A 14,821-nucleotide genomic window follows, 5' to 3' on the forward strand; every position below is an offset into this window, starting at 1 on the left:
CTCCCTGACACTGCTGACCACTTAATTAAATTTGGAGCACTCTTTTTGGTGAGGTTGACTAAAGGGTTAACCACTGTGGCATACTCCGGGATAAAGCTGTGGTAATAACCGGCTAATTCCAGTAGTGACCTCACCGGAGTCTTGGTTTTGGGGATTGCCGCAGTGACCAAAGCCTGGATTTTGGTGACCACGGGTCTCACCCTTCCATTTCCCAATTAAAATCCCAAATATTGAGTTTCTGTCTTGGTAAATGCACATTTTCTCAAGATAGCTGTCAGACGGGCTACCCGTAGAGACTGAAGGACGGCTGTAACCCTAGCTAAATGCTCTTGCCAGGTGGAGCTGTAAATGACCATATCAAACAACCGACTAAATCTAGGGAGCAGCACATGCTTCACTACATTTTTGGACGAGCCTTTGTGCTCCTCCCACCCCTCAACAGATTGAGGATGCTGCAAGGCTGTCGGCTGTACAAGAGCTCGAAGGGGGAGAACCCTGTCGAGCTCTGTGGCACCTCTCTCACTGTAAAAAGGTGGTATGGAAGAAACAATGCCCAATGTTTTTGCTCTTGTGTTACAAAATGTCTCAGCATCTGCTTCAAGGTCTGATTAAATCGTTCCACCAAACCATCCATCTGTGGATGATAAACAGATGTCCTGATGGGACTTATTTTTTATATATTATATACCTGCTGTAACATATTAGACAATAAGTTGGTTCCATGATCAGTCAAAATCTCCGTGGGGATCTCTTATCATAATCTGCACTAACTCTGTGGCTAGTGGACCTCAATGGAACTGCCTCTGGGTATCGTGTTGCATAATCTACCACTACTAATATATGCGTATACCCAGAGTCAGAAGGTAGCAAAGGGCCCATTGTGTCCATTGCAATGGTTTCAAAAGGATTGGAAATAATTGGCAGTGGAACCAAAGGGACGGGAGCATTCGACCCGGCGCTACTCGCAGGCAGTCTGGGCATGTGGCTACATATTTTGACACATCAGTATGAAGACCTACCCAATAGAATCGAGCCAATATCCATTGCTTTGTCTTGTCAGCTCTGAGGTGCCCCTCAAAAGGGATATCATGTGCCAGCCCCATGACCTCGGTCCGACAAGAAGGGGGAACCAATAATTTTGTTATAGGCTGTCCTCTGCCCGTAGATAGAGTTACCCTATACAGTAATTGCCCCTTGATACTGAAGTGTGGAAGTACTAGTGCCTCAGTGCCATCAACATCCTTAACTTCAATAGACCGGACCTGCCCCCTAGCGTGCACTAGTAACGGGTCATTGTGTTGGCCCCACACTATGTCTGCGCTTGAGTACCACATGTCTGGTATATTGAGAGGGGCCGGAGTAGCATCTGCCCTGGATGGCCCAGTAACCTCGCCCTCTCAGTCACACTGCGTTCCAACTACCTTTTACTGCCATTTGTTACCATGCAAGCGTTTTCCCACCAGACCCCAGCCTTGTCTCAGTGATGCTCCCTCCCATTTTGCAGTCCTTCTCTCTTTATTTGTTTTTCTAGGAAGGAAAATACGAGAAAACATTTCAGCTTGAAAAGGTTCCCTTTTCACCAATTCGTTCCCTTTTCTTTTTTTCTGCCATGCTTGGCTGAGACTTTCATTATTTGCATTAATTCTTTGAATTTTGTCCAGTCTCGGTCCAGAATAACTGGGTGTGACAACCCTTCCGCCACCCCGACTACAAGGTGACGTTTTATTGGTCCTACCAATAAATATACTTTTAGTGTGGGGTATGCCGCCGTGTCTCCATGGATACAGGAGATGGCCACCTGACCTCGACCAGTTGCGCTGATCTAATCAAGGTTTGCTCACACCCTGTGTCCACTAATGCGTGGGTTTTCACATTGCCTAAAACCACATCAATCATACAAGGCACATCCCGCCCATTTTCAGTGCGCTTACCTATCTCAGGTGCCCAATTATACACGTCCACGTCACACTCCATGGCAGCTGGGCATGACCTGGCCAGATGTCCCTGTTGGTTGCACCTAAAACAAGTTGGGGGGACAGATTGGTTAGATATCTGTCCCGTTGCAGGTGTCGGGGTTGTGGCGCCGTATCCGTGCTTGGGTATCGGCACCCACCACATGGCAGAATTGCTCCACAACCACAGCCTCCCCGATTTGCAACTTTGTTTTTTTCTCAGGGGTCAGCCAGCGTACCATGTGGTCATGCAACCGCTCCTCAAACACCCTGGGGCGTGTCTCTGGGGATCTTCAGTACTCCCTGAACCGTACCTGGTGAGTCTCTGCCTTAATGTTGAGGCAATGGAGGATGGCCAGCTTGACCAGGTCGTAACTGGTGGCATCGAGGTCGCGCATAGCATAGTAGGCTGTCTGAGCCTACTATGATCAGGCAGGATCCCAGCTGGCTCACCCAGAACTCCTGTGGCCATGTCCCGATGGTAGCCAGCCACTCAAATGCAACCAGGTATGCGTCTGGGACATCCTCCACCAACATCTTCATCGCCTGAGCCTCCAGTGCCAACATCGCTGGTGTTCCTGTAGGGGCTGGTGTGGAAAATGCCAGCCCTACCTGTTCAATGAGCGCAGTGTTACACTCCTCTCTCCTTCTCTCCTCTGTGTCCCGTCTGCTCTCCAGCTTCTCAAGCAGCTCTGCCAGTGTGCTGCAATCCATATCCCGTGACTGACACCACGTGCGACAAAGTGGCTGAGTGGCAACAGGTGCAGGACTGATGCAGTGCGTGAAAGAAGCAGAGAGATAATTGCAATCCAGTTTCAAAATGTTTTTATTGCATTTTCCAGGTCTGGCGACCAAACAATAGTTCCCCGGCAATACACACCAATGTGTACTGCATGGGGTAAATAAGACACCTTGGCGACAGCTCCGGATCTTTGTTAACCATCTAAATGCACAAAATAAGACAAGACAATTACAAGACAAACAAACAAAAACACTCACTGTACTATTCACGTGCAACTGGGTCTCTCACAGTCCTTCTCAGTTTATTTACACAAACCAATGCAAAGGAACAGATTATGATTCCTTGTGCCCTTTTATGCTGTCACACATGACCCCTTGGTAACCCCTCTCCAATCTGCGGCTGCCAAGTCGTTTCCCTTCCAGGTCAGGCCAGCCCATCCAAGGAACTCTTTGTTCTCGTTGCTTACAGTCCTCACAGGTCGGGAGGGAAATTTTCAACCAAGAATGATTGTATTTATGTTCACAGAGCCTGTGGCAGAGCACAGCTCTGCTCTTTAGAAATTGGCAGGGATGGGGTTAAATTCCCCTACCTGCCTTGGTTCATTGTGTTCAGGTGGCTAGGGTTGATTAATTGATTAGTTTAATTAACGATCAATCAGCGCCCAGCCACCTGACATAAAAGGAGGCCTCTGCTTTTCATTTGGGGGGGGGGGGGGGGGGTTTGAATCCAGTGAAGGCATTGCCCAGCCTGTAAATTGTTATTTTTGTTTTTTTTGTCTTGCTTTATTTCTGTTTAAATCCCTTTATTTTGGCCCTTGTGCCCTTTCATTTTTTGTGTTTATTTATAATAAAATAGTTATTTTTCTGAACTAAAGACTGTCTCTGGGCCTCTATTCACTCGCCAGCCTGCCACAGAGCCTTATAAGAAAAGGCCCATCCTCCCATACTATTTGTATTTACCCTTGGAATAAAGAAGAGCTCTGCATCCTGACATCTAAGATTCCGCTTAGGAATGTATGGGATCAGCAGCTCTTGTAAATAACTGGGTGCTAATCCATTAAGGGCTTTAAGTTAAAAACAAAATCTTAAAATCAATTCGAAACTGCACAGGAAGCCAGTGCATGGAGGCCAAGACAGGAATAATATGTTCACCTTTTCTGGTTTTAGTTAGAATTCTTGCAGGAGCAAGCGTTAGGGTTAGTTTACTATGGTTTGTTTTTTTAATATACTTTACAATTATTGCCTATGTTTTCACAATACAGTATAGAGTCAATTATCCAATCTTTGGTCAACTGTACTGTCTAATCAACCGAAAGTACCTATGATCACATGATGAATCACGTGCTTCTGCTGCTAAAACAGCTACGAGATTTAGCTGCCAAAAAAAGAACCAGCAGACTGAGGCAAATGATGAGGTTACAGAATCATTCAGACCACCAAAAACCTTAGATGGAGCATTGTGTGCTTTGTTGCAGTTAAGCAAATTAAGTTAAACAAATTTAAACAGTCACCTCTTTCTTGATTTTTCTTCTATTCCTCAGTAAGTTTGATATATGGTATGTTTAATTACAGAACTTCATTACCTTAACTGTAGGTTTTAATGAGTTACTGAATTGCATTAATTTAATGATTCAGAAAGTTTTGTAATTTTTCATGCTAATGTGATAGAGACACTCCCGGAGCCCCAGTGAGTGGTACCTGCATCCTGAGCTTTAGCTCTGCCTCGCTCAGGTCCTCCGTGACGGGGACGTTGTAATACTCGCCCTCCTCCTGGTTCAGCAGCCGGAACCACCCACACACAGGCCACTTGAGCAGTTCTGACACCCCAAATGACAGCGCCCCCATGAAGTCATTCCGGGAGGTACGGTCCCAGTCCCACACCTCCACCGACAGCCGCTTATCCCAGTCCACAGGCTTCAGGGAACTGGGAGGGGGAGGAGAGAAGAGAGAGGGAGAGACAGAGGGTTAATACGGGGGAGAGAGGGGGTAGAAGTGGGGGAAAGAGAGGGAGAGACAATACGAGGGGTTCAGGGAACTGGGAGGGGGAGGAGAGAAGAGAGAGGGAGAGGTAGAGGGTTAATACAGGGGAGCGAGGGGGGTAGAAGTGGGGGAAGGAAAGACAGTCCGAGGGGTTCAGGGAACTGGGAGGAGTGGGAGAGAGAAAGGGTGAGAGGGGGTGGGAGAGAGAGAGAGAAAGATACAGTAGATAGGCAGGCAGATAGATAAACAGTCAGGCAGACAGACAGGCACACATACACACACACACACACACAGATAAGACAGTTGGATTCTCACAAGGTGAAGCTCTGGTTCCAAGCTGGGTTTAGAGTGGACCGGATGGTTCTGGTTTTCTTCTTGGTCAGGTTCTTCGGGTCGGGAACCAGCTTGAGCTTCACGTACGGGTCTGAGAGTCCATTTGGATCCATAGGGATGAGATTGAGAGCCTCCCCCACTGAGAGAGGGGAGAGGAGAGAGGGGAGAGAGAGGAGAAGGGTGAAAGAAGAGAGAGGAGGGGAGCAAACAGGGCTTCAGGGATACATGTAGTTCCTTTCCTCTTCTGTCCTTTCCTTTCACCCCCTCTCCTCTCTCCTATCCCTTCCCCCCTCTCCTATCTTCTCTCTTTATCTCTGTTACCTTTCACATGTAGTTCATCTCACCTACTCTCAACCCTCACTGTACTGCAATGTGTATTCTCCATTTCTTCTCTCCTATCTCTCTCCCCTCTCCCCTCTCTCTCTTACCTGTCACATGTAGTTCCTCTCCTCCATTCTCAGCCCTCACTGTGATGTGTATTCTTCCTCTCTTCTCTGTGTGATCAAGGCCACACAGGTTCGGCACACTGGACACGCATCGCTTGTGAACGTTCATCTCACAGCCTGTGCACATGCAACACACACGGGAAAACACACAACAAACAAGGGACACAGTACATAACATATTAGTATGGTATAGAACAGTATAGTAAGTGTAGTGCTGTATAATACAGTACAAAATGTCATATATCAAAATGTCATGTTTGTTGTGTGTTTCTAGGTGTTGGGTGACTCCCTCTAATCATGTTGAGAGTGTGTTTCATTCTCTTGCACTGTTGCTGTGTAGCAGGGTGTGACAGAGAAAGAATGAATCTTGGTTATAAATTTCCCTCCTGACCTGTGAGGGCGCTGTGTAAAGGGAACAGAGTGCATCGGACTGGATGGTTGGACAATTAATTCCAAGGGTTAGATGGAAGTCGGCCATCTAGAAAGTTAGTGATATGTTCATACTGTAGGTGAAATGAAATTAATACACTGGGCCACAGTCAGACGATAAACGGGCTGCATGCAGGTTGCATATCCCTGAAGTAGAGCATAATGTTTACTACAGTGTATAGTATGGATTAGTGCAATACAGCTTAGTATGGTAGTGTAGAGCGCAGTATAGTGCAGCTCAGCATAGCACAGTAAAGTGTATAGCACAGTACAGTTTCCAGTACAGTGCATAGTATAGTAGAGTATAGTGTTTGGTACAGTTTGGCATAGTAGAGTGTAGTACAGTGCAGAGCAATACAGTACAGTATAGAGCAGTACAGTGTATAGTATAGTGTAGTATAGTGCAGAGCAATACTCTACAGTGTAGAGCAGTACAGTGTATAGTATAGTGTAGTACAGTGCAGTGCAATACAGTATAGAGCAGTACAGCGTATAATGTAGTGTAGTATTGTATAGTATAATGTTCAGCACAGTGTAATGTACAGTGTAGAGTACTGTGCAGTACAGTTCAGTATTGTAGTGTACAGCTCAGTATAGTAGTATAGTGTAGTGTTCAGTGCAATGTATGGCATAGTAAATGTATAATGCAGTGTATAGTATAGTTCAATACAGTACAGCGTACAGTGTAGAATAGTACTGTATACTATAATAGAGTTTAGTGTGCAGTACAGTGTTTAGTATTTTATAATAGTGTTTAGTGCAGTGTTTAGTATAGGACAGTGCAGTGCAGTACATTGTACAGTGTGGTAGTGTACAGTACAGTATAGCGCAGTGTGCAGTATAGTTTATAGTTACTAGTATAACAACGTTATATTTAGTGCTATAGGTCGGGCCAATGTTGATGCAACGTTGTTCTTTGGTGGTTAGGAAACTGAGCGAACGTTGGCATATATTTTGTTTTTAGTTGTTATATAAAATCTCGTTGTGTAAATGCTTATTTTATTATTTCACTTCCATGACTAACAACCAGTGTCCTGCTCTAGACATGGCCGTGCCTGCCTGATTATTCCCAGCCTCCTCTGAGGAACACAGTTTCTCTTTAAAGTAGCTCAGGCTGTTTTCCTCATTAGATATTGAGTGCATAGGGACATCTTCTGAGATAAAAAAACAAAAAAAATAAAACAGTTTAGCAAAAATGTAACATTCCGTTACAATTCTGAATAATAGAGTAACAACAATAATAACAATGATAATCATTTTCTTTCTCATGCTTTCAGTGAGTTTTGCATTCTACTTCGTCATCTTTAGCAGCGGTGGAATTTCTCAAACTACAAGAAAATCTGATACAGTATTTAGATGGAAAAATACATTTGTGAGTTAACAATAAAATGGAGAATCTGCATTCATGCTTTACACTTTGAGAGAAGAGCATTTAAACATAAAGAGCTAGGGGGTTTTTTGTTACTAAGATCTAAGTACGCACATGCACATGAGAAATCCATATTTATTTAAGTTTCACAATTACTCAGCAAGATGCAGTCTCGCAATTCACACTGAACACAGTGGAAACTGAAAATGAGTTTTACTGGGTTTGTGCCTAATCATAATGTTCATACTTGTATTGATTTTGTCATTTATCATCTCTGGATCCTGTATATTGATCTGCTTTTGAGTAAAACTTATAAATATAAGGGAAGGAAATATATATATATATATATATATATATATATATATATATATATATATATATATATATATATATACGGTAATCTCATCAACGTTTTTATTATCGACTTTTTTATTAACCTCTGTACACAAAGACCATTGAAAACAAGGAGCAGGTGTCTTCGTTTTGAAACTATGTTTTGTAAAAAGGATATTAAAAAAAAAGATCTTTAAAAGATCTTTAATCTTTAACCCCTTACATTTGAAAATGGAAATGTTGACACACATATATTGATATATATAAAAAAATTGTACATCATTAGTACGTTGTTTATATATATATATATATATATATATATATATATATATATATATATATATATATATATATATATATATATATATATATATTTTTTTTTTTTTTTTAACGGTAGAAACCATGTTGTTAATATATTTTTATAGGGGTGTGTGACAGATGTGAGACTGCAAGTCTGCGCCACCTTGTGGCTCATTATTATACCACACTGTTACTTCCTGTGTTTGTATCTTTGACCCCGGTTGTGTATTTGTTCAACATGACTTCCATTCACTAACAGCTTGTTGTTGGCTTTATTTCTACATCCGAACAAGGGGGGCAAACTGTGACATGCATGACCCCCCCCCCCCCCCCCCCATTGTTCTGTCAGTCACAGAGACACAGTCATCTCACTGCCACAGAACACTGATGGGCCATAGAAATTCAAATGAATGAACAATGTTTAAACACGATTGTGGCAGGGCAGGGCCCTGTCTGTAAATATTGTTGTGTGGTGATTTGGTGGTGGTTGGCAGGGATGGGGTTAATTTCCTATCCCTGCCAAAATACATGTGAGGATGTGGCTGGAGCTAATTGAGTAATTGATAATTAGCTCCAGCCACATGCTATAAAAAGGGGGGAAATTCCTTTTTTTGTTGGAGGTGTTTTTGGGTGAGTATTTTCTGTGTTGCTAAATTTGTTTTGTGTTGCAAAGTTCAGCGAAGGCTCTGCCCAGCCTGGACAGGTTTTGTTTGACCTTTTGTTTTTGTCTCTGAGCGGTGTTGTTTGACCTTTTGTTTTTGGCTCTGTGAGCGGTGTTGTTTGACCTTTTGTTTTTGGCTCTGTGAGCGGTGGTGTTTGACCTTTTGTTTTTGGCTCTGTGAGCGGTGTTGTTTGACCTTTTGTTTTTGGCTCTGTGAGCGGTGGTGTTTGACCTTTTGTTTTTGGCTCTGTGAGCGGTGGTGTTTGACCTTTTGTTTTTGGCTCTGTGAGCGGTGGTGTTTGACCTTTTGTTTTTGGCTCTGTGAGCGGTGGTGTTTGACCTTTTGTTTTTGGCTCTGTGAGCAGTGGTGTTTGACCTTTTTGTTTTTGGCTCTGTGAGCGGTGGTGTTTGACCTTTTTGTTTTATTTTTATTGATTAAAACAGCACAGCAGCGCTTTAACTGCAGTTTTACTGTCTCTGTCCTCCCAGCTATCCTGTCACATATGGTGTTAGCAGTGGGATAGTGCCCCCTAGAGACTTCGAGTGGGACTATTGTTTAACAAAAAAAAAAAAAAAAAAAAAAAAAATTTTATATGGAGCTGGCCCAGGAGGACGCAGATGACAGGTGGGAGGATAGAGACTCGGAGACAGTAAAACTGCAGTTAAAGCGCTGCTGCGCTGTTTTAATCAATAAAGATAAATCAAAAAGTCAAACAACACCGCTCACAGAGACAAAAACAAAAGGTCAAACAACACCGCTCACAGAGACAAAAACAAAGGGTCAAACAAAAACTATTCAGGCTGGGCAGAGCCTTCACTGAACTTTGTAGCACAAAACAAATTTAGCAACACAGCACAGTGCAGTACAGTGTACAGTATGGTGGTGCACAGTGCAGTACAGTGTATAGTACAGTGTGCAGTATGGTGGTCTACAGTGTGCAGTATGGTAGTGTACAGTGTAGTACAGTATACAGTACAGTGTGCAGTATGGTAGTGCACAGTGCAGTACAGTGTATAGTACAGTGTGCAGTATGGTAGTGTACAGTGCATTACAGTGTACAGTATGGTGGTGCACAGTGCAGTACAGTGTATAGTACAGTGTGCAGTATGGTAGTGCACAGTGCAGTACAGTGTATAGTACAGTATGCAGTGTGTAGTGTTAGTGCACAGTGCAGTACAGTGTATAGTACAGTGCAGTGTTCAGTATGGTGGTGTACAGTGCAGTACAGTGTGCAGTATGGTGGTGTACAGTGCAGTACAGTGTATAGTGCAGTGTGCAGTATGGTAGTGCACAGTGCAGTACAGTGTATAGTACAGTATGCAGTGTGTAGTGTTAGTGCACAGTGCAGTACAGTGTATAGTACAGTGCAGTGTTCAGTATGGTGGTGTACAGTGCAGTACAGTGTGCAGTATGGTGGTGTACAGTGCAGTACAGTGTATAGTGCAGTGTGCAGTATGGTAGTTCACAGTGCAGTACAGTGTATAGTACAGTATGCAGTGTGTAGTGTTAGTGCACAGTGCAGTACAGTGTATAGTACAGTGCAGTGTTCAGTATGGTGGTGTGCAGTACAGTGTGCAGTATGGTGGTGTACAGTGCAGTACAGTGTATAGTGCAGTGTGCAGTATGGTAGTTCACAGTGCAGTACAGTGTATAGTACAGTTCAGTGTGGTTCCTCACTTGAGCAGCGCATGCCCTGGTGCACCAGTCCATACAGCAGGGAGCCACAGTGATCACAGAACGTGGGGGAGCTGTACGTGTGGCTCTTGAACTTGTGCTTACTGCGAAGTTCCTGAAACACAGAGACAAAGAGAGTGGAGAGAGAGGAGTGAGAAGAGAGAGGAGAGAGAGAAGAGAGAGGAGAGAAGAGAGAGGAGTGAGAGAGGAGAGGAGAGGGGAGAGAGAGGCAAGAGAGAGGGGTTCATTCTTTCTGCTTTTAATTATATTTTCTATTAATTCTATTTGTTTTATTCTCCACTAAAATGATTTGATGTCTCCCCCCTATCCTTTTCCCTCTCTCTTTTCTTACCCTCCTCCACTCTCTCTCTGTCTGTTTCTGCTCGACCTCCTTTCCTAATCTCACGCTCCCTCTATCCTGGCACTCCTGAGAGAGAGACAGAGACAAACTGCATCTCTGAGACCAGAACAGCTACCCCACTTTCCTGCTACCTTCTGTCACCTTCCATCTCTCTCATCCCCCTCTCCCCTCTCCCCTCTTTCCTCTCTCTCCTCTCCTCCCTCTTTATTCCCTCAGTTCAATTCAACTCAAATTCAAAATCAAATAGACTTTATTGACATGACAAATTATAGAAGCATTATTAAAGTTAATATAGAGGGTGTACAGGAATAATGACCATTTCTTTATACTGAAACTCCCAGTTTGAACAGAGCAGATGTATTGAAAGCCTCTACTCTGCACTTCCAATGAGGAGGCTGCAGGCTGTGATCTCACACTGGGCATATGTTTCTCACACCTCTCTGTCCTCTCTCTCTCTCTCTCTCTCCTTGATGAAAGAGGGGAGAGTGAAAGCAGGGTTATCTCCTCTCTCCTTGGTGAAAGAGGGGAGAGGGGACATAGGGGAAAGGGGAGGCATGACCTTTCCAATACTCACCTCTGGTTTGGGTCCCTTGTGGGCTCCTGGACAGGTGAATGTGACAAACTCGTGACAGCGCTTGTGAACCACGAAACTGCAGACTGAGCGAGAGGAGGAGAGGAGAGAAAGGAGAGAGGGGGGAGAGGAGAGAAAAGATATAGGAGAGAGAGGAGAGAGGAGGGAGAGGAGAGAGGGGATACAGGAGAGAGAGGAGGAAGGAGAGGGAGGGGAGATAGAGAAAGGGTTATTATTAATTATTATTATTATTATTATTATTATTATTATTATTATTATTATTATTATTATTATTATAGAGTGAAACCTGACCCTTTCAAATAAAAAACTTAGTTTTATTTTTTGGACCGATTTTTATTGTCCCTCCATAAGGGTACCGTTGGATCATAGAGGGTCCCGTTGGCACCTTACTCGTCTTTCCCAGCAACCTGGAATGAGCAAAACCAGTGCTGTCGCCAAACCCCCCCCCCCCCCCCCCCCCTCCCCCTCCCCCCCCCACCCCACCGTATGGGCCGGAGGGGTCCCTTCCTCTCCCACCTCCCCCTGCTCTGATCCAACCCTGACACTGCAGGCAAGCAAAAACAAGCAGCTTGGCAGTGACATCCATCCCCATTCAAAACCTGAGCTAGCAGTGTGAGGAAAAGCACAGAGAGGTCTGGTAAAGCATATTAAAAAAACAAACCATGGCAAACTAACCCTTATAACAGTGTCCCACAGTAAAAGCACCTCACACTGTAATAAAGCACAGTGAAAGCAGTGTAGAACAAGAAATGCCAATGAAGAGTCTAATGGGAATCAGATAAGAGGTGTTGAAAACCTTTGTTAGGTAAGCAAATGAGGTGTCCTGGTAAAGTCTATTAAAATGATTTATAGTACGTGGAATAACTTCTTGTGTTCTCAAGATGGGAAAGGTGGACAGATCTACAGACAGACAGACAACCCCTGTGTCCACAGAATCTGATACTCTCAATAACTTCTAGATAATGTTAATAGCAAGTGTCATGCCAATAGGATCAGCGATTCTCCAGATGCATGTTGAAATGTGTGAAGCGTGACATGCATGCATACGACCATCTGCACTACACCCCCTCCGCAGGGGGGCTCCTCACCAGGAGGGGGGCTCCTCACCAGCAGGGGGAGTTCTTTAGATGCAGGATAACCCTGGAGAGTTAATGACACTTCACTCTTACCTAATCTGCACTGCCAGGATTTTGCAGATCTCGTGTTTTCCAATTTGAAAGATGCTCACGTTATATTTAATACTGGAGGTTTTTTTCAATTGTATTGGCAAATGCCTTTCGTACTTTCTCTCTTTCTCTCATTTTCTTTATTTATTTAGCTTTTGTTTACAAAATTATGTCTATTGATCATGTATTTTCTTTTGTTATTTTTTCCTTTGCTTCATTCCCTCCCTCTTTTCTTTCCTTCATCTGTGTTCTTTCTTTTTTAAGACAGCCACACAGACTCACATCTACACTATATTCATAGAATGCTAGAATCTCACCTTGACACTGGAACCCCTGCTTTCCGATCCCCCTGTTTGAAATGAGACACACGTTAATAAATGACACAGGAACCGTGCTGCACAGGCCAGGCAGGGGATCAGCACAGTGTGCTCTCAATAGAGGGCTGGCCTCAACTACTGAATGGAAAAAGAATTTCTCTAACAAATGAATACTGTATTTTTATTTAAAATTATCCTAGCTAAATACATTCACCATATAGGACTCAAATGTGCTGTGTTAATACATGGTATCTGCTGCTACGCTGGGTTAAAGAAATCTCTCTTTGCACAAGCCCTGCTTTCAGATTGTGTCACACTTCCATGGTCACCTAGAGGGTGAAATTACACCCCTTCAACGGCTTCTTTCATTGACCAATCAGCTGCTGCTTCCCCTGTTGACTGACACGCTGTCAGACAGCGACCTGGAAGACCCTGCTGACCTAGGAAGTGCAAGTGTAACAGATTTCCTGTGAGTGGGGCATGGAAAGTGGGAACTTTCTTTAACCCAGTGCAGCAGCAGATATAACACGAAGATCCAGCATCTTTCTAAACTGCACATTTGAGACCCGTGTAGCGAATGTAAGAGTGCTGTGCACAGACTTGTGAACTGCACATTTGAGACCCGTGTAGCGAATGTAAGAGTGCTGTGCACAGACTTGTGAACTGCATACAGAGCGGGGTGCTGACCCGACTCAGGTAAACTGTGTAAGAGTGCTGTGCACAGACCTGTGAACTGCATACAGAGCGGGGTGCTGACCCGACTCAGGTAAACTGTGTAAGAGTGCTGTGCACAGACCTGTGAACTGCATACAGAGCGGGGTGCTGACCCGACTCAGGTAAACTGTGTAAGAGTGCTGTGCACAGACCTGTGAACTGCATACAGAGCGGGGTGCTGACCCGACTCAGGTAAACTGTGTAAGAGTGCTGTGCACAGACCTGTGAACTGCATACGGAGCGGGGTGCTGACCCGACTCAGGTAAACTGTGTAAGAGTGCTGTGCACAGACCTGTGAACTGCATACAGAGCGGGGTGCTGACCCGACTCAGGTAAACTGTGTAAGAGTGCTGTGTGCAGACCTGTGAACTGCATACAGAGCGGGGTGCTGACCCGACTCAGGTAAACTGTGTAAGAGTGCTGTGTGCAGACCTGTGAACTGCATACAGAGCGCGGTTCTGCTAATCAGTACTGTACATCTGTTGCAATAATACAGACCATCCAAGTCACACAAATTAACATTAAAACCTGCTGACTGGGGCCAGTGTTTCTACAACCCACAAAATAAAACTTAGAAGATCACTGTTTGGATGATGTAACAAACTGAAGCTTGTCATTATCAGCATATGATTGCATATACACTCCATTCATTGACGGGTTCTCTGAATTGAAGTTGCAAACTGTAGAATATTAAATGAAGCAATGTTGTTGTTTTGTTTTAATTCTATTGATTCAACGTGTGATAGAAAAAATGGAGCTGAGATTAGTCCTTGTGCAAAATGTTCTTGAGGAAGAGCCAGCAACAGTGTGGAGCAGCTTTGCATTCCTGTACCTGGATGACAAAACAGATCAAAAAGGGGCTAAGATTAAAAATCATGACCTTTTAGTGTCCCAGGAAGGCATATTGAATTCCCAGGACACCTTCCTCGAAACTGGGACGATCCAGGGAAGACAGGGCCACGCTAGGAGGGGACAAACTGTCTATTTAATGGTTTGCTTGTATTTGTTTTGTGTCTATTTATTTTTGAAGCGTTTGCGCATAGCAAGCACTCACCATATGAAGTCGGTGCAGTGGCTGCAGAAAGTGGGCTGCTTGAAGAAGCGGGGAATGAACTGGTGGTTCTTCACCTCCATCACGTTCTTCTGCTTCAGAGCCCCCCGGCGCTGGAACACGTTGGCCCCCACGCCTGGGTTCAGGCTGCTGGGTCCCGTCAAACTGGAGACCGAGGCTGCAGAGGCAGGCAGGCTTGACAGCTGGGCCATGGCGACGCTTCAATCCACTCCACTTTACAAACCTTTTCTGTGAACAATTGAGAATATAACCAGTATATTATACAGGTCTGTATCAGTGTTAACAATCCCAGTGAGAATATAACCAGTATATTATACAGGTCTGTATCAGTGTTAACAATCCCAATTGAGAATATAACCAGTATATTATACAGGTCTGTA

The 14,821-nt window shown here is 44.2% G+C and overlaps 1 protein-coding gene across 1 annotated transcript in view; it reads right to left on the bottom strand.

Annotated features, from left to right (window-relative positions):
• The window catches only part of prkcg (protein kinase C, gamma), a 74,118-nt gene that overhangs the window by 53,892 nt on the left and 5,405 nt on the right, over positions 1–14,821 (bottom strand). The window contains exons 2-8 of the mRNA XM_041232505.1: positions 14,424–14,669; positions 12,656–12,687; positions 11,155–11,237; positions 10,223–10,334; positions 5,435–5,569; positions 4,989–5,145; positions 4,392–4,617 (exon numbers count right to left, since the gene is read on the bottom strand). Coding sequence (XP_041088439.1) covers positions 4,392–4,617; positions 4,989–5,145; positions 5,435–5,569; positions 10,223–10,334; positions 11,155–11,237; positions 12,656–12,687; positions 14,424–14,632 — 954 coding nt within the window. The 5' untranslated portion in view covers positions 14,633–14,669. The remainder of the gene's footprint in view (positions 1–4,391; positions 4,618–4,988; positions 5,146–5,434; positions 5,570–10,222; positions 10,335–11,154; positions 11,238–12,655; positions 12,688–14,423; positions 14,670–14,821) is intronic.

This window comes from Polyodon spathula, chromosome 29 (assembly GCF_017654505.1).
Source record: "Polyodon spathula isolate WHYD16114869_AA chromosome 29, ASM1765450v1, whole genome shotgun sequence".
NCBI lineage: Eukaryota > Metazoa > Chordata > Actinopteri > Acipenseriformes > Polyodontidae > Polyodon > Polyodon spathula.